This window comes from Dinoponera quadriceps, unplaced genomic scaffold (genome assembly GCF_001313825.1).
Source record: "Dinoponera quadriceps isolate SergipeBrazil2010 unplaced genomic scaffold, ASM131382v1 scaffold6016, whole genome shotgun sequence".
NCBI lineage: Eukaryota > Metazoa > Arthropoda > Insecta > Hymenoptera > Formicidae > Dinoponera > Dinoponera quadriceps.
The window spans coordinates 202,393-227,228 of record NW_014559916.1 but is presented as its reverse complement, the minus strand read 5'-3'; the positions used below and the strand labels follow the sequence as shown (position 1 = coordinate 227,228).

At 38.6% G+C, this 24,836-nt stretch overlaps 8 protein-coding genes across 11 annotated transcripts in view; 5 read left to right on the top strand and 3 right to left on the bottom strand.

Moving 5' to 3' along the window:
* Positions 1-1,302, bottom strand: part of LOC106750545 — a 27,872-nt gene extending 26,570 nt beyond the window's left edge. The window contains exons 1-2 of the mRNA XM_014630964.1: positions 1,196-1,302; positions 601-813 (exon numbers count right to left, since the gene is read on the bottom strand). The gene's annotated coding sequence lies outside the window, so the exon portion shown is untranslated. The remainder of the gene's footprint in view (positions 1-600; positions 814-1,195) is intronic.
* A 735-nt stretch (positions 1,303-2,037) lies between these two features.
* LOC106750548 (transmembrane protein 41 homolog) lies at positions 2,038-4,453 on the top strand. 2 transcript variants are annotated; one of them, XM_014630969.1, is made up of 4 exons: positions 2,038-2,199; positions 2,597-2,717; positions 2,829-2,957; positions 3,370-4,453. In XM_014630969.1, exons 1-4 carry the CDS (start codon positions 2,142-2,144, stop codon positions 3,875-3,877), a joined length of 816 nt encoding a protein of 271 aa, XP_014486455.1. In that variant the 5' UTR covers positions 2,038-2,141; the 3' UTR covers positions 3,878-4,453. The 2 variants fall into 2 exon arrangements, with proteins under 2 accessions (XP_014486455.1, XP_014486456.1); XM_014630970.1 differs by having other exon boundaries at positions 2,179-2,269.
* A 96-nt stretch (positions 4,454-4,549) lies between these two features.
* Positions 4,550-6,357, bottom strand: LOC106750547. Its single transcript, XM_014630968.1, has 5 exons — positions 6,001-6,357; positions 5,547-5,808; positions 5,209-5,416; positions 4,859-4,988; positions 4,550-4,761 (listed from the first exon to the last, which is right to left on the bottom strand). The coding sequence occupies exons 1-5, from the start codon at positions 6,329-6,331 to the stop codon at positions 4,667-4,669; spliced, it is 1,026 nt and encodes a 341-aa protein (XP_014486454.1). The 5' UTR covers positions 6,332-6,357; the 3' UTR covers positions 4,550-4,666.
* A 639-nt stretch (positions 6,358-6,996) lies between these two features.
* LOC106750546 (N(4)-(Beta-N-acetylglucosaminyl)-L-asparaginase-like) lies at positions 6,997-9,073 on the top strand. 3 transcript variants are annotated; one of them, XM_014630966.1, is made up of 6 exons: positions 6,997-7,079; positions 7,163-7,365; positions 7,489-7,645; positions 7,766-7,991; positions 8,241-8,536; positions 8,690-9,073. In XM_014630966.1, exons 2-6 carry the CDS (start codon positions 7,221-7,223, stop codon positions 8,955-8,957), a joined length of 1,092 nt encoding a protein of 363 aa, XP_014486452.1. In that variant the 5' UTR covers positions 6,997-7,079; positions 7,163-7,220; the 3' UTR covers positions 8,958-9,073. The 3 variants fall into 3 exon arrangements, with proteins under 3 accessions (XP_014486452.1, XP_014486453.1, XP_014486451.1); XM_014630967.1 differs by having other exon boundaries at positions 7,012-7,097; positions 7,170-7,365; XM_014630965.1 differs by having other exon boundaries at positions 7,012-7,097.
* A 1,108-nt stretch (positions 9,074-10,181) lies between these two features.
* LOC106750550 (thioredoxin-related transmembrane protein 2 homolog) lies at positions 10,182-12,374 on the top strand. The gene is made up of 5 exons (XM_014630971.1): positions 10,182-10,629; positions 10,726-10,906; positions 10,988-11,174; positions 11,252-11,447; positions 11,558-12,374. Exons 1-5 carry the CDS (start codon positions 10,486-10,488, stop codon positions 11,654-11,656), a joined length of 807 nt encoding a protein of 268 aa, XP_014486457.1. The 5' UTR covers positions 10,182-10,485; the 3' UTR covers positions 11,657-12,374.
* Positions 12,375-13,503: 1,129 nt separating this feature from the next.
* LOC106750564 (60S ribosomal protein L3) lies at positions 13,504-16,631 on the top strand. Its single transcript, XM_014631005.1, has 7 exons — positions 13,504-13,772; positions 14,278-14,446; positions 14,785-14,920; positions 15,020-15,206; positions 15,535-15,737; positions 16,007-16,162; positions 16,359-16,631. Exons 1-7 carry the CDS (start codon positions 13,616-13,618, stop codon positions 16,557-16,559), a joined length of 1,209 nt encoding a protein of 402 aa, XP_014486491.1. The 5' UTR covers positions 13,504-13,615; the 3' UTR covers positions 16,560-16,631.
* Positions 16,632-17,859: 1,228 nt separating this feature from the next.
* Positions 17,860-21,759, top strand: LOC106750567 (cleft lip and palate transmembrane protein 1 homolog). Its single transcript, XM_014631009.1, has 6 exons — positions 17,860-18,053; positions 18,376-18,954; positions 19,031-19,148; positions 20,066-20,269; positions 20,424-20,561; positions 20,680-21,759. Exons 1-6 carry the CDS (start codon positions 17,931-17,933, stop codon positions 21,441-21,443), a joined length of 1,926 nt encoding a protein of 641 aa, XP_014486495.1. The 5' UTR covers positions 17,860-17,930; the 3' UTR covers positions 21,444-21,759.
* Positions 21,760-22,719: 960 nt separating this feature from the next.
* Positions 22,720-24,830, bottom strand: LOC106750540. The gene is made up of 3 exons (XM_014630949.1): positions 24,676-24,830; positions 23,500-24,205; positions 22,720-23,027 (listed from the first exon to the last, which is right to left on the bottom strand). The coding sequence occupies exons 1-3, from the start codon at positions 24,828-24,830 to the stop codon at positions 22,752-22,754; spliced, it is 1,137 nt and encodes a 378-aa protein (XP_014486435.1). The 3' UTR covers positions 22,720-22,751.
* Between the last annotated feature and the right edge of the window lie 6 nt (positions 24,831-24,836).

The window sequence follows — 24,836 nt, the reverse complement described above, 5'->3', positions numbered from 1 at the left end:
AAATTTGCCCATATATGACTATATATAATCATATATGTCAATAACGAAAAAATACTGTTGTTTACAAATTATATGCAAATATAGTCAAAATAAATATTTTTGGCTACTTGTGCTTCTGACAGTACATAATATCGACATTTAATTAAATGACAAAACATAATTTTTTTCGTATAGATATATATAATAATATATATAACCACATATAGGGATAAAATTCATATGATTTTATATATAATTATATATAATCATTTTTGCCGAGTTATTCTTTTTTTCAAAATATTATAAACTTTTTATCGAAGAAAAGTTAAATTCGATTAATTTGAATAAGTAAACCAAAGTTTCAATTTTAGTGTTTTAATTTATTATTCTTAATTGAAGTACTAAATTTACTAGGATTCAGAATATATTTTGAGTAAATTTGATGATGGTGACAAACTTGTAGTATACTTGCAAATATATAAACTTTGATATGAAACAATATTTACTTGAATGTAGTATATACTTTTCTATATGAAGAAGAATCACATCAACAAGACACAATAACAGATTCTACATTAGCTCAGTCCGATCCTGAGTACGACTTCTCTCTTTAAGACTCACGCCAGGATCTGTCGTTCCATTTCCTGTCCTCGCGGCAGGATATCTCAGAAAAGTATCACCCTCGCGCATGATCTCGACACGTTCCACGCGTTTCACCGTTCTGCGGGCGGCATCTGCAGCTGGTCTGTCGTCGGCACGAAAGTGAGATTAACCTCCGTTGTCGTCATTCCGTTTTTTTTCTGGTATTGAATCGAATATCGGCGTGAGGGTAACCTAAAATTGTTTTTACGTGTCAAGTTACTTCCGGTGCATCGGATGTACCGTGCGTGTATATTTGAAACCTTTGAAAATCGCAACAAAATACATATGGAAAGGATTCGAAAAAGACAAAATCGTACAAAACACACCACATGTGAAACAGATTAGAAAAGGATAAAAGATCGAAGATCTTTAAAAGTGACCTCCCTTTCTTGAGGGCCATTTCATAATGTTCGCAAAAATAGAACCGACAAATGCAACAGTTACGTCTATTTAAGCTAATCAACGATTAGAATCGCTAACGTAGATAATAAAAAAATAACTTGTCATTGAAATGAATAAGAAAATTCTGTTCTTTACAAAACAGCATCTCAAATCGTCAATACTGAATGATTACCTGTTTTATTTCGCTAATACGTGCAAAATGATTCATTTTCTGGTTATATCGTTGGATGACAATATCTGGAAATCACTGTTAATAATTCTGCCAATTAACCCGTTAATTCCCAATGCACCCTCCAGGTGGCACAATATTTTTGATTTATAAACCATCGAAATAACACTGCTAACCTATAACATAGCTCTAAGTGTTCAATTTAGATACTAGTGACTCTAAAACGTTGTCAACTAAAAGTTGTCAACACTGAATAAAAGCGAAAAAATAAATAAATAAATAAATAAATAAATTTTCAAAAACTATAAATTTGGTTTCCTTAGGTTCCAAAACATGAGATTTCCTAAGAGGAAACAGAAATTTGTGGTTTCAATTCATTTGGGAACTGACGGGTTAATGGTCGATTAATCTGATCGAAAATAGAGGAAGTCCCTTTCATACTCGTTTTTACCGTCATAATTTAAAACTAAACGACGATTAACTCAACGGAATTGACGAATTGCATTGATTGCGGTTTAGCTAATTGGCCAATATAATTGGTCAATTTTGTTAAGTTATTGATCGATTGGATTTAAATTATGATGGTGGAACCGGACTGTATTAGCAGAACGAATCTGTTTAGTGGATAATTAACGATTGGATTGGACTGGAATAACCTATATCTTTGATTTCGACTGAGATATAAGAGCATAGCCAATCGGGTTCGCAAGCAATCAGTCTCTCGCCTCAATCCCCTCGAGCCCGACCAATCACAGCTGGCTAAGCTCGCAACCTCCGTTGATTTACATGTTATCAATATTGTTCGTGTCAGCCTTAAGCTTTCCAATTCATTTACATCAGCCGTTTCTTCGTGAATGCTGCATGATTTGCACTTGTGTGCACGAAGACGGCAGAACTGGTAGGAAGAGTGCACGAGGAAGTGCGTCCGTTCGAGGATTGTTCCAAAGAAATGGGAGAGATAACAAAAGCGAAAAGAAAGATGAACTCACAAGTTGACACGAGATCAGGTGAAGCATCGTTAATTGTTGTTTCTTGCGAGTGACCCAAATCAGGAAGCGATGCATCTGCACGCACTTGGTACGCGATTCTGTATGCACGTCGGTTTATGACGCGATGCACTTTTGCAGTGACACGTGTAAAATTGCGCAAGTGACGCGATCAGTGAGAAAAATCTCTCGTGTTTTCACGCGACGGGCAACAGCTACTTTACATAACCTACCACATGATTTATAGATTTCATTGCCAAAATTTTATTTTATGTATAGCAATTTCTTCTTCTTTCAACCTTGATTTCAATATGATGCTTTTGCTTCTTGAAAATATGAATCTTAATTTTAATCTACCGTTATTAAACTATTACTAAACACACAGTTGTATATTTTCCCATATTTCATATCATATCAGTACTGGAAACAGCCAATGAGAGGGCTTCGACAAGGAGAGCGTTGTTAACTGTTGGATTGATCTTTATAGTCTCACTGACTGCATTGTTTTATGTATATATGAGCTTCCCAAAATTAGAAGAGTAAGTTCAAATGTTTGTCTGATATATATTTTTCTACACTGACATTTCATATGTATCAAATATCATATAAAATATGACAAATAAATAACAGATTGTTTGTGTATTTTACAGAGATGAGAAACAACATATGAAGTTGCCACTTTATATAGAGGATGCTAAAAATCTTGGCAAGTTATTAGGACGATACAAGGATCTCTATTACTTCCAAGTTTTAGCTGGAGTATTCATCACATACATCTTGTATCCTCGACTATATCATACGCTCAGATCTTTTAGTTATGTACTCATTTAGATCAACTGTTAGATATACATATTAAATAACAACTTTCTATCAAGTCATTTTAATTTCAATAATATTAACAATAGCGTATCAAGTTGATACGAGTCAAAAGGCATATCAATTTACAATATTAATATTTACACTCATCAAAGCCTGTATTTTTAACTCTCTTTTATTGATAAAAGCGCCTCTAAAAGTGGCTGAGAAATTATATTTAAGGCACTTTAATCGATAAAAGAGAGTTCAGAATACGGGCCAAAGATAATTTTAGCACAAAATTCCCAGTTGATATATATATATATATCAAATGATCGGCATAAACAGGGCAAATGTATGAAGAACACTTGTTACATTCCTTAAATAATATAACAGCCTGCAAACGTTCGCCATTCCCGGCTCCATCTTTCTCTCGATACTGTCGGGATTCCTGTTCCGCTTCCCGGTTGCGCTTCTGCTCGTGTGCACATGCAGCGCGATCGGCGCCACCCTATGCTACCTGCTGTCCTCGTTGTTGGGCAGGCGACTGTTGTACCGATACTTCCCAGAGAAGGCGAACGAGTGGACGGTGATAGTGAGCAAACATCGCGACAATCTGCTGAACTACATGCTGTTCCTCAGGATGACGCCGTTGCTGCCGAACTGGTTCATCAATCTGGCCAGTCCGGTGATCGGCGTGCCGATCACGCCCTTCATCGTTGGTACTTTCTTCGGGGTCGCGCCGCCCTCCTTCGTAGCCATACAAGCCGGACAGACGCTGCATAAGCTGACATCATCCAGCGACGCGTGGTCGTGGAACAGTATTATCATGCTGTGCGCATTCGCGCTGCTCTCGCTGGTGCCTGTGTTGTACAAGCAGAAGCTCAAACAGAAGTTCGAGTAAGCGCGAATCGGACGCCCCCGATGGTGCGATAAGACTCGAGCGTGACATTCCGATATCTCACACAAGCGGAGGAGACCTTTCCTCGACAATCGCACGCCGTCATGGAGGAGCGAAATACTCTGTCCATTGAAGTCTTAGGGGAAGTTTATGGGATCCGTGCGAGTAATGCAAATAACCGGGCAGGCATGAGAAGCGCGAATTCGCTCCTCCGCCCTGATTATTATTTGCATCTGCACGCACGAATCGCACGTACGGGTAGGGTAGTAGTGAATTTCCACAAGCACAATTTACGCATAACTTATTTATTATATTATCGTTGTTCATTTCTACGTGTATTTTACTTAGATCACGAGTATCGTTTAGGAAGAAATTTATTTAAATTGTGATAAAGATTGCGAAGGAGACGGCTCGTGAGAAGCCGCAGCTCACTTTATCGCGCGCCTATGAATTTGTGAATTTAAACACGCCTATATTTTAGACAATATCACCGCCGAAAAGTGATCTCAGGTAATTCCTTTGGTAGGCCGCTAAAATTCACTTCGATTCATGCGTTACCGCAAGAGAAGATATTACACTGTGAGATTTAAACCTATACAATGTGAAATTCGTACGTCTGCAGCGCAAATGTATATTAAATGTTCGAGTTAGAAGAAATAAAAGAAAACATGCAGATGAAAATAATATAAGAAACTTTATTAAACGCAACTCTCAGATGTGTGTACGTTAATGTGTACACACGATAGGCAGCTACATCGTTTTGGCACATTGTGAAGGTTCCTATCGGTGATGCTAACAGAACGAAGTTAAATAACCGATAAAGAGATCAGCAGTAGCATTGTACGCAGGCAGACTTACGGGCCTCCAATACCACCAATTGTACCATACTTAAAAACGTAAAGGAAAAAGAAAACGTATTATTAATGACGGCAAACAAAAAGGAGGAGAAATCGGTCCTGCGCTGCAACAATTGTTGCTACTCACGTGTATGTCCGGCAGGCAACAAGATGGTGGAAGACCTACAATGTTGCACGCACTCTGAACTCGGCATCATTTTTATCAGCCTTGCACCGGCTGCGCATCGTATCACAGTATTGCTACATTCGGGATTGGGCTGAATATAGAATGAATGAAAAAAAAAAAAAGAATCAATTATATCATGAATGAAATAAAACCATATTACAATTGCAAATAACAATCAGTATTAATTCTTATTAGCTTATTCAACAGTTTTTTGACTATAAATTTGAGAGCCAGAGAAAATTTTTTCTTTGACGCACAAATGAATTATTGTATCTTTGTGAAGTATGGCAAAAACGATTCTATTTTCCTACCAGTGAATAAGGTGGTGACTTTGATTCGTCGATAAAGACAAATTTCTCTGTGCCTTGACTCCACCAAATTGGAGCTTCGGTTGGCTTCGGGAATAACCTTCGCAATATCCTGTTGGGCTTCATACGGTTTATTCTCCATGACACGTGAGTTGTAAGAGAATTGGTCGAATATATGTCCATTCTATTAACCATGACGTCACGTATGGTTCTAAATAAACATATTTAATGCACATTTATCATGTCTTATCATGTCCAATATGGTGCAATTTGTATTCTCCCTCTGTAAATTAAAGATTTTGCTTTAACATCAGGTATGAAAATTACGTGTGAGAACTTACTTCAGAGATTCATTATTAGAGATGATTCTTTTGGCGTCCTGATCAAAGACATTGTGGTTACTCCAATATACATTAACTAGATCATTCATCTTGACTTGCGTATCGTTCTCAGCTCTGGTGTACGGTATACCAATGTTGAAAGACCTACTGATATTGTGACCAGTCAAATCTGGTACGGAATGAACCACAGTGCAGGCCCAACAGTCCATATCGTTGACATAAAAATATGGATTCTCTATCAAGCACCACTCGTCATATAACTCTGAAAAAAATGACAAATATAATAAAATGTATTCAGCTTAAGATATTTCTTATATAATTGTTCCTAAAGAGATATTTTGAAACATTTGTTATATAGAAATGTTAACTTGCGCAATATCTTATACATAGTTATACTTGTATGTAACTATAATTATAGCTATAATTATACTTATATTTAGTTATATTTACAAACCAGATAACGATGGATATAAACCGATAACAGGTACGGCCACCTTACGCAAGATATATAAACCTGGATAAATGGAGTTCTGGGAAAGTTTTACGAGTATATCGTTTAACCATCTTTGATTGTACAAAGTTATCAGCACGAATGAAATGGCAAAGAGTAAATAAGGCAGCTGCAATAGTTTCAACAGTCTGCTTGGCTTTTTCGAATATTTCGCTTCTAATTGTTGGAAACAAGCTTGAAATATTTCTGTGGTCTGAGCTTCCGAAATGTCATGGTCGAGCGCATATTGTCTAATTAGTCGTACGCGCTCCCTGTACTCGTCCAAATCGGCCATAATCGCGAAATTTTTGACACATCAGCTGCGTAAACTCGAATCTTGTATTTGTTTATTTCGACGGGCAGCAGTAACACGATAGATTTCAAATGCGTTCTGAAATTCTTCATTAAGTTTGTTCTTTTTAGCAAAGGAAAACATTTCAGCAGCACTGTGAAGCTAAAAAGAACAAGCTACATTCTTCATGTTGCACAAGAATTAAAAAAGAAAGTTTTTTAAACTCATATGATATTGAATATAGAGCAAATAACATCGAACCAATTCTAAAATGAAGCAAATATTTGGCAACCTATTCGTACATTGTTATTCATTTGCAAAGTGCGCGAAGCAATGCATTGTGGGTGGGAGTTATTTGAACGACCTAAAGCGCTCATTGAACTTTTCCAGCTTTCAAGTGGAGTTGTGTAAACAATATCGGTTTTTCGCAATGTTTGACATATTGCTTTGTTCCGATAGCAATGTATTCCGGCTTCTATAGACATCTGCACTATGAATAATTTATGATAATGCTTAAACTATATTGCAATACATAAACGTACACATACAGTTATATTATCAACTAACAATTATACTGTGGTTACGTTCGGGAGCTAATAACGAGCTCCCCGAACGCATCCTGTAACATTCATCAAGCAAACAAATGATGAATAAAGCTCCAAAATTTTAATCATGGTCTTGACTGGAAAATTCCGCTACACCAAGTGACAACAGTGAGACAAACGCATCCACCTACAACAGAAATATTAGTGTCAGTAAATACAAACAGGTATTTTCAACTTATCAGAGATAAGTTTCCCCACTTCACTAGAGTTATCTTCTTGTATTTTTCAGTACAAAGTTCGCAACAACATACTCAATACCTTTAGTATCGTCAGAAGCTGCAGTTGAGATGAAGCTCATCGGTTTTGTTGGAGTCTTCCTGTTGGAAATCTGTTTGTTTGCAAAGACAATAGGCGAACAAGATGCTAACATCTCAAATAACAATTTTCCTGTCATAGTGATTACTTGGGATTACAAGGAAGCTACTGAAAAAGGTACTTATACATTTTACAGTATATACCTTACAGTAGTGTTTTTACAAAACAATCCAACATATAAACATTATGGCAGAATCTCTAAGTCTGCGAATTAAGAAATATCCTCGATTATTTTCAAAGCATGGGACGTAATCCATAATCAGAAGAGAAGCGCTCTGGATGCGATAGAAGAGGGCTGTTCCTTGTGTGAAGAGCTACAATGTAGGAAGACTGTAGGTTTCGGTGGTAGTCCAGATGAGACTGGAGAAACTACGTTGGATGCTTTGATCATGGATGGGTAGTAGAAATAATAATGCCTGTGGCAGTGTTTGCTATTTTACTTAACAAGAATGTACACCATTGGATATGATATTGGGTTGGATTGATAAAGAGAGAAAAATATATATTTCTTGATCAGAGTGGCAATGGACGTGGGTGGAGTGGGAGGCTTGAGAGATGTGAAGAGCGCTATTTCAGTGGCTCGTAAAGTGTTGGAGAATACCAAGCATTCTTTGTTAGGCGGCAGTTTAGCTACAGACTTTGCCCTGCAAATGGGATTCAAGAAAGAATCTTTAGAAACAGATGAGTCCAAGAACATGTGGCAGCAATGGAAGGAGAAGAAGTGTCAACCCAATTTCTGGAAGGTATAGCTGTAAGAATATAAAACTCTGTTCCCCTGTCTTTTTATCAAACAGCTGACAGAGTCGATAGAATCAAATCAATTGTTCTTGATATTGTTCTTGATATACACTGTATCGATAAGAACGACATGTTGCGAGAATATAAAGATATAAGAATAGATAGAGATCGTTTCGATCGTTGGATAAATCGATCTTATTCGACCAATTATATTTCTCTCAAAAATCATTTATTGACTCTCTGGGTATTTTTAGAACGTGCTGCCGGATCCTACTACCAGCTGCGGACCGTATCGTCCAAGCAGCATGAAAAACAACAGCGATAACGACTTGTTAATCGGAAGCGAGGACAATCACGATACGATCGGTATGCTGGCAATAGATTCAGAGGGATGTATGGCAGCCGGTACTTCGACGAACGGCGCCAAGAACAAGATACCCGGTCGTATCGGGGACTCTCCTATTGCGGGAGCTGGCGCTTACGCCGATCAAGCGGCCGGCGCGGCAGCTGGCACCGGTGACGGGGATATTATGATGCGATTTTTGCCAAGGTATGTATCGGTGCGCGAAATTGATTTCATTTTCAATCAGGTCGAAATTAACGCTCGAATTTGATCGTCGAATTCATCATCGGTATCTGAAGATTATAAATAATGTCTCGACGTTATCTGTTACGATCAAGTGAAATAATGTTTTGCTTACAGTTTCTTAGCCGTGGAAGAGATGCGTTATGGGGCAACGCCGACCGTGGCCGCTCGAGCGGCTATTAACAGAATTGCCCAGCATTATCCCACCTTCTTCGGTGGGGTAATCGCGTTGAACACAAAGGGGGAATACGGCGCAGCGTGTAACGGGATGGCCAAGTTTCCTTATTACGTCGCGACCCCAACCTCGGGACCGAAGTTGCTCTCAGTGGAGTGTAGCAACTACTCGCCGTACTGTACGCGCGACGTGAATGGCATAGATTGTTGATTTGTTTGACGGATTCTTGTTTTGAGAGAAAATCAAGTGGAACATATATTATCACTAAGTGTCCGGAACAACATAAATGCATTGTAAATGATGATAATATACAAAATATTCTTTTATTAGGCTTCATTAATTGCAGCGCTGAAAATGAAGTTAAAAACCTTAAACTAATGAAAGTCTACTTAAAATTTAGATGTATCCGATTTCGTTGCTTTTCCCATCATGGTTTAAAGGGATGCAGTCGTCCATTTTACCGAAAATTCGTTAGTACTATATTGGTTACTGACAGTACAGAATTAAAAATCCTTCTGCACAATTACAGTACACATGTCAATGTAGACGAGAACTGTTGACTTTATTTGAAAGACGAAAAAAAGTTTTATAATTTGCCGCTTTCTCTCGTTTCTCGAATAAAGTCAACCGTCCTCGTCTGCATTAACGTGCGTATTGCAATTGTGCAAACGGGTTTTTAATTTTATGCAGCCAGTAATGAATATAGCACTAACGAATTTTCGGTAAAAACAGGACAACTTCCAGGATCCTTTTCAATCTTAAATCAATGGCCACGTTCAGCAGAACATTTAATTTGCAACTATTGAAAGTTTTCTAAGCTGAGATTGGATTATTCGTTTAGATTTACAGGAATAATCCAATGTCAGCACAAGAAACTTCCAACAGTTGCAAACTAAACGTTCTGCTGAACGCGGCCAATGATTAACTCAATGGAATTGATCAATCACATTGGTCAGTAATTGGCTAATTTGATTGTCAATTTTGTTGAGTTAGGGCCTGCCTTTAGCAGAATGGCTGACTTATCGGTTTAAGACAATGTTTGATGCCTTAAGTCTTTAAGTAACACATAATGACTGTTTTATCTCTCGACTCTTAAACTAAAAAGCCGTTCTGTTTATGATTGATGATAAATCATATACAAAAAAATAAATGATAATTTATAGATAAAGATTTAAGGAATGGAATATTGTTTTAAAACTATAGGTCAACCATTCTGCTGAGGATCTTAATCGTCGATTTAGAAGCAGGCGCGAGATGTCTCTTAGATATTCCCTGTGTGTATAAAGCATAGAACAAAATGAAAATTGTGAAATTGCAACATTACCTACAGAGCAAATTGTCCATGTGGTTTAAGGTGCACTTTTGTGCCCACAGAGGCGCTTTGAAGCGAAACGTCTGCATTCTCCCCTCCCTGCTTATCACAAGCACTCCAGGTTAAAAGGCTCGTCCATGTTTTTATGCCAATGATTCCGATAGCCCGTGGCAAGGTGTATCGACACTCTTTCCGCATGAATCTATCGCCACAATTGTACGAAATAGTCGACGGAACTTGTCTGCTATGTGCACGAGATAGTGTTCATTCCAGGGGAGAGTTGTCAGAGGGGCGACAAATATTTTATAATAGATCACAATAACATTGTGTGACAATACTCGACCTACACTGCGAAGCAGTGCAATCCGCGAACTCATTGATCTTCGTGGTCGCAGTAGCACGTTGTACCTCGTACCTTCTACGAGAATGTCTTTCAAGAAAGACCTGAGATTGCTTTTGAAGCCATACTACTTCATAAATATCCTCCTCAGTATCTCTTACATCTTCTCAAAGCGCATTCCTATAGTCTGTAATTACATATTTGCTAAAAATGACTGCGAGCTCGACGGGGTATGTGTTCTAGTGTGTGTGCGTGTGTGTGTACAATTTTATTAAAATAAGTTTAATAATACTTTAACATTGTGTTAACGATCTTTTGCATTTTAGAGGGAAACAGAGATCCTCTTTTTTCTCATGATTGTCATCATGATAAGGACAAGGAAAACTGGTAGTGTAACCATGATCAATTACTTAACTTCTAGTTTTGTGTATACCAAAGTGGCGAATTTAATCCTATGGTTTTACGCGGATGTGCGAATGGGCATTTTGTTTGCGTTTATTTTTATATGTGAGTAGATGTCTCAAGTTATATCGATTTCTAAGTGACTTTGTTACCAAAGTAATACGATATGTTGCATTTTGTACACAGTGTGTGGATTAGTGTTGCCAGAGCCAACATATCAAGGTCCCGAAAACGTTGTCTATCTACATGGAGCCAATGGATTGCAGGAAGAAATACAACGTGACACAAGGGTGGTCTGGCTAGTAGCATTCTACACTGCATGGAATCCAGCCTGTGTAACATTTGCGCCAATATTTTCCGAGCTGTCTGCAGAGTAAATGTTTTGCAATTCGACTTCTTCCTTGATCACAAAAAGATGTATGTGTTGCTACATTGAGAACTACCTTGCAGGTATGCGTTGGAAAACTTTAAATTTGGCAAAGTAGACGTTGGCAGATATCCAGATGCAGCAACCAAGTATCGTGTCAGCGATGCCAGCACCAGCAAACAATTGCCAACGTTGATACTCTTCAAAGATGGCAAGGAAATGGAACGACGTCCATATGCGGATCACAAAGGAAAACTCATTAAATTTCTCTTCTCAATAGTATGTGCCATTTGAGTCTCATTTCAAAATGCTAGTATAATTCTATTTGCTCTTAATCTTCATTGAATAATTCAAATCCTTCTCTTATTTACACGCTTTGACGTTTTCAGGACAATGTGAAGGCAGCGTTTGATCTCAATAATATTTACAGCAACTGCAAGAAGAATCCTATCAAGAGGAAAGAAAAGAAGTTTCTTAAGGCGGAATAACGAAATTTAATATACATAATGAAGAAAAACTTAGGCGTTTAATACAGAAAAAAAATTATGTGCTTTGTGATTCGCAATTGACAAGGGATTTACTCGGTTTCCGATGTACCGATGTGCCAATGTCCAATGAGAGAATTTGTTTTCCGGAGACAAAACTATTAGCGTTAGAGCGTACCGAGAAACAAAGGTCGTTTTTGTTGGACGTCGCACCGTCGGACATCGTATATACTGTTCATTCTCTGTAACGAAGTTCTTAGATACAACTTCTACTGTATAGGAAAATCCGTTTGGCGCGTGTCACCTCGACCAAGCGTGCATTCTAAACTAACAGGATGTATGGACTTGTAAATATTTTGTTGCATGTTTTAATATTCTATGTTATACGTGCGGAGCAGAGAGTGTTCTCTTTATCATGATGTTATCGTGTTTAATTTATTTCAAAGTGCACGCGCGATCCCCTTGCGCACAATGAATTATAATAGATTGTTACGGTAGAATATAGCGATAAATAGTACGTTACTTATAATTATTAATATATGAAAACACCTCGTGTTCTCGTGTCAGTGTGAGAGGACACACCGTTGTACACTGTAGTCTGTTGGGAAACAGGAGACATAATCGTTCCTCGTAATTTAAATTTAATGTGTTCCTGAAACGATTTCATTGGCGAATGAATCTTCGAAAAAATTCGAACCAATAAAGAACAAATAATTTGGGTGACAAGTTTTGTTCATTTGAGAAGTTTGAAACGCGACTTTTCAACTAGTTTCAATGTGGGGTCGCTTGATGGAATCCTGTCTGTTCAAACGAGATATTGGAGATTGAATTGAGATTAGAGAAAGAAAGAGATCATTGGTGCTTTCTATCTGGTGATGCAGCATCATCCTATCTTTGTTATTCATTGAATGAGGAACAAAGACAAAATGATGATTGTGTCGACTTGTGTCGCCAAATAGAAAGCACCACATAATATTCGACTAGAGACTCCAATTTACTCCACTTACTCAGTATTGGTTCTAGGGAACCCAGAGGGTGTCTCCTAAACCACTCAGCGAATAAGGACTCTGAAATCGAGTAGGAATAGGTAAAATTATCGACGTTCGAAACATTATCAATGTTTACTCATTGAGAATGCGTTATACGACGAGTCCGTCGGATGTGCCGATTGGCTGTCGGATAGAGAATTTCTAGAGTCCCTAACATTTTCTCTAGATGTAATACCATCCTCAATGAGCGAACATCGATGTTTTTCAAACGTCGATAATTTTGCCCATCGAGTAAGGTTTTGGAACGCAGCCCTTAATGACCAGTATATAAGTGAGGCTTTCGGGCACGAATCCTCCATTTTCTTCAGTAGCAGCGTCATGGTAAGTCGTACTGTAATTCTTATTTTATAATCGTTCAGAATTCAATAAAATTCACGGTATTTCTCGTCATCGGCATCATATCTTAAACTTAAATCTCAATTATGCTTAGTTTCACCATCACAGTTTGAATCTAATCGACAATTTAACTCCACGGTATTTGATCAATCGAGTTGCTAAATTCCGTTGAGTTAATCCAAGTTAATCGTCGATTAGATTTATGAACAATGAAGATAGAACCAGGCATTAGGATCTTAAATATATTCTTTATGTATTTAATGTAATATTATACGTAAAATTGCAAGTAGTATAGATATTTTGTTTGTGTGAACACCATGAAGAAATTATATTGCATCACGTGCTCACGTGGCGACTTGTACATTGTTTTATGACAAATGGTACACATTATTATACTCATGATGATTTAGATTAAAAGTTTATGGTTTTTAACTGAATAACCATGAAGATATTATTCTAGGGCGGTCTGATCTTTTTTATTAAAAAAAATGTTAGAATGCGTTTGTGTCGCGTGTATACTATTTCTATCATTGTTTCATAGTCTCACAGAAAATTTAGTGCCCCTCGACATGGGTCAATGGGATTTTACCCAAAGAAGAGATCCCAGAGACACCGTGGAAAAGTAAAGGCTTTCCCTAAGGATGATTCTAGCAAACCAGTGCATTTAACTGCTTTTGTTGGTTATAAAGCTGGTATGACTCATATCGTAAGAGAAGCGGATCGTCAAGGATCAAGTGAGCAATTAACTATTTTATGTTGCTAAAGAAATTTCATATGAGAGTAAATGATACAGTGTATGAGCTGAACAAAATATCAATGTAAGAGATTTTATTAGAATTATCTTCAAAATGTTTTCTATTAAAAATATCTATTTTTTTCTTACATGCTCTAAAACTATTAAGGCATTTATCGTCATTCGTAGTGTTTTACTAATAATGAATGAACTAGCGACATGTAAATCCAAGAGTTGATCGATACAGTAATGTATTGATCCTCCTGGATTGCAGTATGAGAGCTGCTCTCAATGCAGTATATTCTCAACTGCCGTGTCGAAAAGCAACACTGTGCTCTGCTTTGTGCAGAATGCATGGAAGCAAGGTATATTCCATAAACTCGTTGCAGTCCATTGGGCAATGACCACTGAGACAAACCATACCTAGTACAATTCTTCCTAGCTTTATAAGTGTACTTAGTTTTCGTACAAGCTGCTTTGGCAATCATCGCTTAATTGCATTTTAGAGATTAACAAGAAAGAGATTGTGGAGGCAGTTACTATCCTTGAAACACCACCAATGATTGTGGTTGGTCTTGTTGGATACATTAATACTCCGCATGGCCTTCGAGCGCTTTCCACTGTTTGGGCGGAACATTTGTCGGAGGATTGCCGCAGACGTTTCTATAAGAATTGGTTAGTTAAAAAGCAATTTAGATTTATCCTATAAATTTACGATGCAAATTTATGAAGCAGAATAGTATATGTATGTGGTTTGACGTTCACAATGCATGTTTATTTTGACATTAGAGTTATACTGTTTATATGTTCGATACTAAAATCAAGGTTACCTTAGCTCTCCACTTTCATCATGAGAGCAATCAGTTGGATATGGCCATTAAAGCCTTGAGTTTTAACACGGCTGTTCCAAGAAATGTGTTCAGTCTTCGCTCATTACGATGAGACTGGCACGTTACAGGATACATTACAGGGAACGGGATATGTGGGTGGACATTGCAATTGATTTTCCATAGGTACAAGAGCAAGAAGAAGGCGTTCACCAAAACGTCGAAGAAATGGCAGGACGATCTCGGCCGCAAGTCCATCGAGGCGGATCTGAAGAAGATTCAGAAGTATTGTAGCGTTGTTCGCATCATCGCTCATACTCAGGTAACAACGATATACACGGCGGCGATATTTCATTATAGATGTTTCTATATTTTCTCGTATAATGGAACAATTTCATATCACCCATATGTTGTCAATTAGATGAAGCTGTTGAGACAGCGTCAAAAGAAAGCTCACATCATGGAGATTCAGTTGAATGGCGGCACTATCGAGGACAAAGTGCAGTGGACTCGCGAACATCTGGAGAAACCCGTGCCTGTTAGCAGCGTGTTCGCTCGCGACGAAATGATCGACGTAATCGGAGTTACTAAGGGCAAGGGCTACAAAGGTGTGTTTTCATACGCCGTGTTTATATCTGTGTGTGCTGCTCGAAGCCCCTTCCTTCCCTCCTCCATTGTCCTCGAACCGCGCTTGCGAGCTCTCTCTTGTCCCCTCTCCCAACGAGAAGCATGCTTATAGAAAACTAGACTTGGGACTGTATGATGAAAATAGCATGATGTGCAATTATCTGATTATCTTGAAGATATACCATGCTGCCTTCCTACTGAAGTCCTTAACAAGAAAAGACTAACATGTTGAAAGAAAAAAAGAAACGTTTTCCGTTTATTCGCACGTGGGTTTTATTTAGAAGAGAAAATTGACATTTTTCTACTTAGGCGTAACGTCCAGGTGGCACACAAAGAAATTGCCGCGCAAAACCCACAAGGGCTTGAGGAAGGTCGCTTGTATCGGTGCGTGGCATCCTAGCCGCGTGTCGTTCACTGTCGCCCGCGCCGGTCAGAAGGGATATCACCATCGTACCGAGATGAACAAGAAGATCTACAGGATCGGCCAAGGCATTCATACCAAGGACGGCAAGGTAATTATTTCGACGAAGCGATTATATAGAGCCCCTCTTTCCCTGTTTCAATCTTCGAGCACGCAAGAAGGTTGATTTTGAAATATCGACAAAGAGGCAGATCAAAATCACTTGCACATAGTACCTAAAAGGACGTATTCGTGCTTTTTAGGCCTCCAAAGCAAGTTACAGAAAGCTAAATGTCGTGAATTCTTCGAAGATTTACGTGTTAGTTGTATTGTTTGTTCTTTTGATGTCAACGATAATTACGTTATCTTCGTTTTTCGTAGATCGTGAAGAACAACGCTTCGACAGAGTACGATCTCACCGAGAAGACGATCACGCCCATGGGTGGTTTCCCGCACTACGGTGAAGTGAACAATGACTTCATCATGATCAAGGGATGTTGTATGGGTCCGAAGAAACGCGTGATTACGCTAAGGAAGGTGAGGACACCGATATCAGTAAAATCTTGAGCCGATATGCCGCGTTGTTTTTTTTTTTATGATGATATTTCAAGAGCTAAATTAATATATTGATTATACGATGATAATGATTATGATAGGTCTGACTTGATACATCATTAACTTACGTTCATCTGCGTGCGAATGACGTTGCATAAGATTAAAATTTATTTTACAGTCTTTGTTGGTGCACACCAAGAGGTCTGCGTTGGAGAAGATCAACCTGAAGTTCATTGATACCAGCTCCAAGTTCGGACACGGCCGTTTCCAAACCGCCGCGGACAAGGCCTCCTTCATGGGACAACTCAAGAAAGATCGTATCCGCGAGGAACAGGCGCAAGCCTCCAGTTCTGCGCCGAGCGCTGCCGCGGCGCAATAGGATCGTCCTGTTCTGTATTCGGCACGATCTTTGAGAGAAAAATAAATTTCAGACGAAGTCAATTTTCTCCGATCTGTATTATACTCATTCTTAATTAGTTCGTAACGAATATTCGATCTTGAGTTGCGTCAACAATATAAATGTTAAGGCCCTGTACATAATAGAACATAGAAATAAGAATAAATATTTATTGAAATTAGAAATTACTTTTATGCAGCAACGAAATGAACTGCATGACGATTTCTATGTATTAGAAGGTTGCATTGAAAACCGCTATTTTTTGTATTTTTTGAACATTTATTTCAATAACAAAATGTGTGAATACGTCAATCAAAGTACTTGCTGTCGGAAGCTATGACTTTTTTCCACTTTTCTGGCAGAAGTCGAATTCCGCGACGAAAGGACGGTCTCTTTTGAGCAAATCCATTCAGCAACCTAATTTTCGACTTCTCCGTAATTATGGAAGTGTGTATGTATGTTCCAGAGCGTGTTGCAAAGATGGGAACATGGTAATCGCTTAATGGGTTAAAGTCCGGAGAATACGCTGGGTGCGGGAGAACCTCCCATTCGAGCTTCATCAGTGTTTGTTTCACGGCTATAGCAACGTGGGGCCGAGTGTTGTCATGGAGAAGAATCACTTTTCGGCGATTTGATGCAATTGATATTAGATTCAATGAATTAGATTCTATGAATGCCTATAATATATACCTGCCTATATGCAACAGATGTGCACTGACATGTTATACGTGTACATGATGTATATATTATGTAAATACACGATGTATATCTTATGTATACACATAACATATGCCAGTGCATATTTGCTGCATATAGACATGTATATATTATGTAAATCTATAGAATATACAATCAGAACTCGCGCCGGTAATGTGAATTCTCCCTGATGTAAAGATCTGTTTTCTATTAGTTCCAGTTTATAATAGGCGCTTTAAGCTCTAAGCCTTAAGAAATTGACTAATCACAGTCAAATGTGAGGAGAATAATCAACTGTAATTGGTCAATTTCTCAAGGCTTCGAGCTTCAATTCTCATTGCAGACCCCGCTTTACACTAGTTCTCTTTTCCTTTCTTTCCTCATCAAATCTCAAGAAAGAGAGGAAAAGAAAAGCCACGCAGGCTAGTGAAGTCAGTGCAGCAATAGAAAATGGACCCTAGATTCGACGAATCGACTAATTTCAATCTCGACTCGCTTTGATCTTGATTGGCTGGAAGCAATCTATCCTACGATCTTTCTGCGCCGCGGGCAGCGCCACCGACAACAACATCTGTCAAATGCGTTCATTACACACTGCTACGTGTCGTTTATTTAATGGAGGAGCAGACCTGAAGGAACACGGGATCTAAAAGAAAAATGGTAGTTACCGAGGTTTGTCATCGTGACTGCGAAGAAGTAGCTGTCACTGAAAACATGGATAACAATCAACCCAACGGCGAACTGGTCCCGACTAATGAACAGAATAATGACGAGAGAAATGTGCGTAAAAATTGTGTCTTGCCTTGATCATATTCGTGTGATCTTCAATAAAATGTTCCGCAAGAATGATGACAATTACTGTTGAAAATTTACTTGCATCAGCACTTTTTTCTGTGTACACGTGATTCTTTTTTAATGAAAGATCTTGTGATAGTGCACTTGTAATTAACGTCTGAAATTACTCACGAAAGATACGTCACCTGTTCGGTGACATTTTAAGTAAAAAAAAAAAATAGCAAAATTAACACATGAATGATATATATGTTTATGTGAGTGCATATACCAAGATAAGGCTCATAACTGAAGGATATATTTCTTACAGGTAAATGCAGACAATGACGAACAGAGAAGGAAACCTCAGCCATCGCGCTTAGAATCATTTTTTGCCATAACAAAGTCGATAATCATAAGGGCTCTCATAATTTATTTTATTAGTAGCTTCTTTAGACGTCCTGATAATAATTCCAAGTCTCCCAATACCATTAGTGATACACGCTTACAAGCTGTAAATATATTCCCGAACGGAACGTTATTTGATCTTAGTGTTTATCTGTCAGAATCTGAGAACTTTAAAAGTTTCAATGACTCGCGATCTTTGATTTGGTTTGAGGAAGGATTAGTTTACGGAGATTGGTATAGTGGGCCAGATCAAGATGGCTCCAGAGTTCTCGAATATTCGTTTATTCCCTCAGAAAGATTGAAAATGAATGGCTCTATCTATCTTCACATATATATAACGAAAAGTGGCAAATCACCAAATCCTAAGGTTGGTAAGGGAGTCTACGCTGGTGACTATATGTCTTATACGAAAAAAATGTTGAATAAATTTAAGAGAATCAAATATCAGAAAAGGCATAATTTATTAACTGGTGAAACCACAGCTAGCAAAGAGGAATTGGAGGTGTGTATTATTTAACTTTTAAAGTTGCTCCGTCATATAACAAGCGTATTCTCTGAATGTGTAACATCTTTTGCAGAAAGCTGAGCTGATGGATCAAGAGTATGTCTCACACTGGCATCCAAATTTGACTGTTAATTTGGTGGTTGATCAAACCAATTGGGTATATGGTCAAGTACCACAGCCACTGGATGAATGTAAGTTCGTATTTACAATTTATTTTTTATGTAAATATGTATAGGATTATGACACTAAAATTAGCAATACTTATTTTTGTAAGATAATTGGCCGAAACTTTAACATCGTTAATGCAAGGTTGCCACAAAAAAATGAATTTTGAAATTCCCTGACTTTTCTATGTTTTCTAAACGATAGCGGAGAATTTCCCACGATCAATATATAATTTTAAATTTTAACGTTTTGAAACAGGGATTGCAGGATAGGTAGTTTATATTATTAGAGCAAAATAAACTTAGAAATGTTTGGTAACGTAATATAATCTTGAATGCAAATTTAGATCAACAAAAAATAAATGCATATTGAAGAAAAGAATGCAGTTATAAGAGAAAAAAGTGATTGAATAAAAACGCTGAATAAAATTGACCAATCATTTTTTATTATTCTCCTTACAGTCAAGGAATAATCAACTGATTAGTTATTTTTTTTACTGCTTCTGTTTTACTGGTTAAGTTTGGCTATGTGCCATAGCCCTAACATGTAAAAAAGATTTGTAAAATGCACGAGTTTTAAACGTTTTCATTATAAATATTATATATACATATATATATATATATATATATATATATATATATGTATATGTAATATTAAAAAAGATGGCTCTTAATAAGAGCCATCTAAGAATTAAAAATTCCCTTTAGATAAGAGCATTTAAGGGAATTATGAGCGATGTTAAAAATCACAACCTTTTTACATCTTTCCCTGACTTTTTCAGGTTTCACCTGACCAATTTAAATTTCCATTATTTTTTCCTGTTTTTGAGGTCTATGGCAACCTTGGCATGACCTTAAATATGGCAGACTATTGAATATCTATAACGTCTTTAAATGAAGTACTATTTTCACAATGAAGTATTGAAAATATTTTTCTTCTTTAGATATATATTTTTTACCTGGTGGGAATTCATATAAGCCAATAATATATATGAATGATTTTTGGAATATGCAAAGGGATTATCAACCGTTGAATAATACTGTAGAGCAGTTAGAACTCAGATTGACTTATCAGCCACTTTCATTGTTCAAATGGCAAATTTATGCAGCTCAATCTGTTAGAAATAAATGGACGTCATCGTTTATGGGTTTGTTACATTTAAAAAAAGTATTTGCATGCGCGCTTCTTCCTACGCATGTGCGTATGTGCACATTTATACAATTTAAAACGTAGAATTCTGCTGTTGATTTTAAGTTTTCATTAATTAATTATTATTATTATTGCTATTATTATTCATTTAGGAGATGTAGCTGGTGAAGATGATAATGATCAAGATACTTTGAAGGAGACTTTACTCGAGACAAACCCATATCTACTAGGATTGACCATAATTGTGTCAATTCTGCATAGTGTATTTGAATTTTTAGCATTTAAAAATGGTAAGCATAAAAATCTGTCTAACACATGTTCAAGTAGACATCACACACGAGCCTTCGTAATATTTTCCGAGTAGATATTTCTTTTTTTTCTCATTTATATTCTTCTTCTTTCACACAGATATTCAATTTTGGAACAACCGGAAGTCCTTGGAGGGTCTGTCTGTGCGCTCTGTATTTTTCAATGTATTCCAGTCTCTCGTTGTTCTACTTTACGTTCTAGACAACGAGACAAACACGGTGGTGCGCATCAGTTGCGCGATAGGCTTGTGTATTGAAGTGTGGAAGATCAACAAGGTCATCGACATCAACGTTAACCGGGAGGTGAAGGTACTCGGGATCTTCCCGAAGATATCATTCCAAGACAAAGGCTCATACGTGGAGTCTTCCACGAAGGAGTACGACAGGCTCGCCTTCAAGTACCTATCATGGGCCTTATACCCGCTGCTAGGAGGATACGCTATCTACTCGCTCATGTACTTGGAGCACAAAGGCTGGTACTCCTGGATTCTCAACATGCTGTATGGGTTCCTGCTGACTTTCGGCTTCATCATGATGACGCCGCAGCTGTTCATCAACTACAAACTGAAGAGCGTCGCGCATCTTCCGTGGCGTATGCTGTCCTACAAATTCCTCAACACGTTCGTCGACGATATCTTTGCATTTGTGATAAAGATGCCGACCCTGTACAGGATCGGTTGCTTCCGTGACGACATCGTTTTCTTCATATTTTTGTACCAAAGATGGATATACAAGACCGACCACACCAGGGTGAACGAATTCGGTTTCTCGGGCGAGATGGAAGCGCAACTCGCGGAAAATAAGAATCAACAGGTAGCCGTTAAGGACCGCCCGACGCACGAACTGATGAAGAAGAACGAATAATACCTGGTGCATAGCTCTAGCATCAAATACGTTGCCCTGTGTTGCCCCCCGAATTAGTAATACATCATGCCCGATACCAAAATAATGTAACTACACACACATACATACACACATTTATGTTTATTTATACTAGAGGGGTTCTTAACCCGGGCTGCGTAAATTCCCGAAAGCTCCGTCATGAGATCGCAGACACGACCCGTGAACTTGAGAGAAACGAGAGGAAAGGATTATATCTTCACATTGTAACTTAAGCTTGCGTATATTTTAAATGTATGTTGATATTTAATGGGTTAATAAAGAAGCACTTATATTACTACATCATAATTTCTTTTTCCGGCGATGAAGGCTTCGCGAGCCTTCGTCAAGTTGCCAAGGGAGTCCACGTAGCACATAAAGGGTTAAGAACCTCGGATTTATACGAATCATTTTCACATAACTGTGTGTATATCGACGTATATATTTCAAGACGACATTTCCCGAGTCCACGAATGCTACGAGCATATCGCAGCGTGTATGCGCAACGTGCATAATAAGAGTTTTGGGAGATCAAACAGAAGGACAAGCATCTTTCCTTCTCCCTCCTTTATTGGGATTTATACACCGAATTTCACAGAGATCGCAAAGAATCAAAATTGTGAACGAAGCGTAACTGAAATCCCGTAGCATTGTGCGCGACGATCATTTGTAATAAGGACAAATCTGTAAAATGTAGATGAATTAGCATGCTCAATATCGTTATAATTCGTGTAAAGTCTTTAAATAACTGTGTGAAAACACAACAAGCATGCGTATAAAAGAAGAAAGAACGAGGGTCGCCACAATATTTAAGCCTGATACGAAAATTCGATGCACGTATTTACAACGTTAGTATTCGCGGTATCGAGCGCGAAAAATGCGGAGATACAAAATAAAACTAATATAATTATTATGTGTGTGTGCGTGTGTGTATGTGGGCATATATGCGCGCCTGTATACATATACGCATATATAACACGCACACATACACAGGGTGTTCCAGTTATCGTACAAGCAAGCTCGTACGGCAAGAGTAATCTGAAGTTTAGAGTCGAAAATCAATGCATAAGTGGCGAGCTAACAATAGTTTGAGTTGTGAGCTATTAAAATCCACCGATATCAATGAAGCACGTTTCAGCAGAACGTTTATTTTGCAACTGCCCTGATGGAAATATTGTTGAAAGTATACGAAATTAATAAAAAGTAAAATAAATAAATAAATAAATAAATATATATATATATATGCATTTAGAGTTTTGTACTTTTACGAGCCATAAACATCGGCCATTTCGTTCACAACGACCGCAGAGATGTATCCAATAATCGATGCGTACTGCAATTTCCCTGCGGTGGTCGCCAATAGACCGCAGTATCTACTCCCTCGACGGGCAAATCCCCGTCTACGTGCGTCAAGCAAAGAGAATATTTTCTGGAGAGTTGGTTTAGCAGCAGCTTTAAGAGGATGGAGGGCACACAGGAGGAGATCAGTCCGTGGGACGTCTCCGCCGCTGTGATGGCGTAGATCGCGCTTTGCCTGGACCTGGCGTCCTGGACGTTCCGTTGGATAATCTAAGGAGCAGTGGTAGATAATAACTTTTCGGCGTCCGCTGACACTATCCTAGTTGAACCTCGTGCACGGAAGAAAATTAGTCTCAAATAAAAAATAGATATTTTCATATAAAAGCAAGAATATTACGATCTTCTTAGAAGATTTTCACTAAGTTCAAGTAATAATATTTGCATCGATACAAATTTAATCAAATCAAGACTGAAAGTTCTCTAAGAAGATTACAATATTCTTACTTATATATGAGAATATCTATTCTTGATTTAAGACTAATTTTTTTCCATAAGGGTGTCTAACCACGAGGTAATAAATTTGTGTCTAACGTCACTACTGACGTCAGCAATGTAACATTCGCTTCTCCTAGTAGCTAGATAATGGCCAAATAAGTAAGTTAGCCGATGGTTAAACCAAAAAAATTATAGTTAGGAGATGAAAAATGATAACTAGTTGCGACCACCCGGCTCTTATTCTCACCTGCAGTATCTCGATGAGATCGTCGTTGAACAATGGCGTCCGGGTGGGTAACGCGAGGCACAGGATACCTCGAGCCTCGTGGTTCCGCAGGAAGATCTCTCGCTGACTGACGAACTTCACTGTCGCGAACACGTCGTTCGGTATGCTGGTGGTCGAGTGCCTGAAGTACTCCCTCAGGGCGTCCACGGTGGCCGTCAACAGGATCTCCGCCTCGGTCACGCCGGCCACGTTGGCGATCTTGCGTACAAACTCGACGTCGACTTCCTCTGACCAGGCCACCACCTTCCTGCCGCAGGGCGAGATGGTCTGCAGCCGGTTCGACTGCGGGTGCTTCAGAAATAGCTCCTCGAGGACAACCTTGGGCGCCGTCACGGCTATCCAACTGATGGACACCGCCTCCCGGATCGCTTGGAACGTCAGAGGCAGGTAGCACCATAAGGTGTAGGTCAAGGTCTCCGGGTAGCAGTGCTTGCGTTGCGAATTCAGAGCTCGCAGTTCACGCAGCAGCAGCACGGGCGTCTTCAGCAACGACGTGATCGTGATGTACCAGGACCACGCGACGAACATGTAAAATATGTCGACCGGGTTGAAGGTTTTCGCGGCGGAGTCCAGCACCATCCGGGGATGGAAGTTCCGCTTGCCCGACTCGCGCCGCACAATCGACAGGACTTCCAGGAGCTTCAGCCCCTCTGACTTTCGGCATTGTCTGGAGAAACGTTTCAAGGCGAGTTACCGTCCGAAGTTCCGAGCGATGGCGTGACGTCAATCGCTTACGTTTACTCTCGAGCATCTATTTTTCCGAACACGTAAGCGATCGTTTCTACGTTCTTCTGTTTGTTACATAAGAGACTCGAGCTTGCTTGAACATGATTTCTTTTATGCCTTTTATTTCTTACGAAGACAAATTATTTAATATTTCATTTGACGTATTTTTATTTATCTATTTACTCACGGAAGCGTATCCCTTTATACAAGAATATTTGATTTGAGTCAAAATATTTGATTGAAACATTATTTCTTCGTAGAAAAGAAGAGACTTTATACAAATGAAATATCTTATATAAAATATTATAAAATATGTTTTAACAAGACAAATTGTCAAATAAAGAAAGGGAAAGAGAGAGAGAAAGAGGGAGAAACGATCACGCTCCAATGTCGAGGGAACAAATGAAATACCTGGCCAGCTCCTTCATGGTGCAGACCAGTACTATCACCGCGATCTTGCTGCACTGGAATAACCCTATTCGCTTCTTAAGGATCTCCGGCCGCTCGGTGGGATCGTTATTGTACAGAAAGTCGTTCCAGTAATTGCTGAAGCTCTCAATCAACATCTGCCT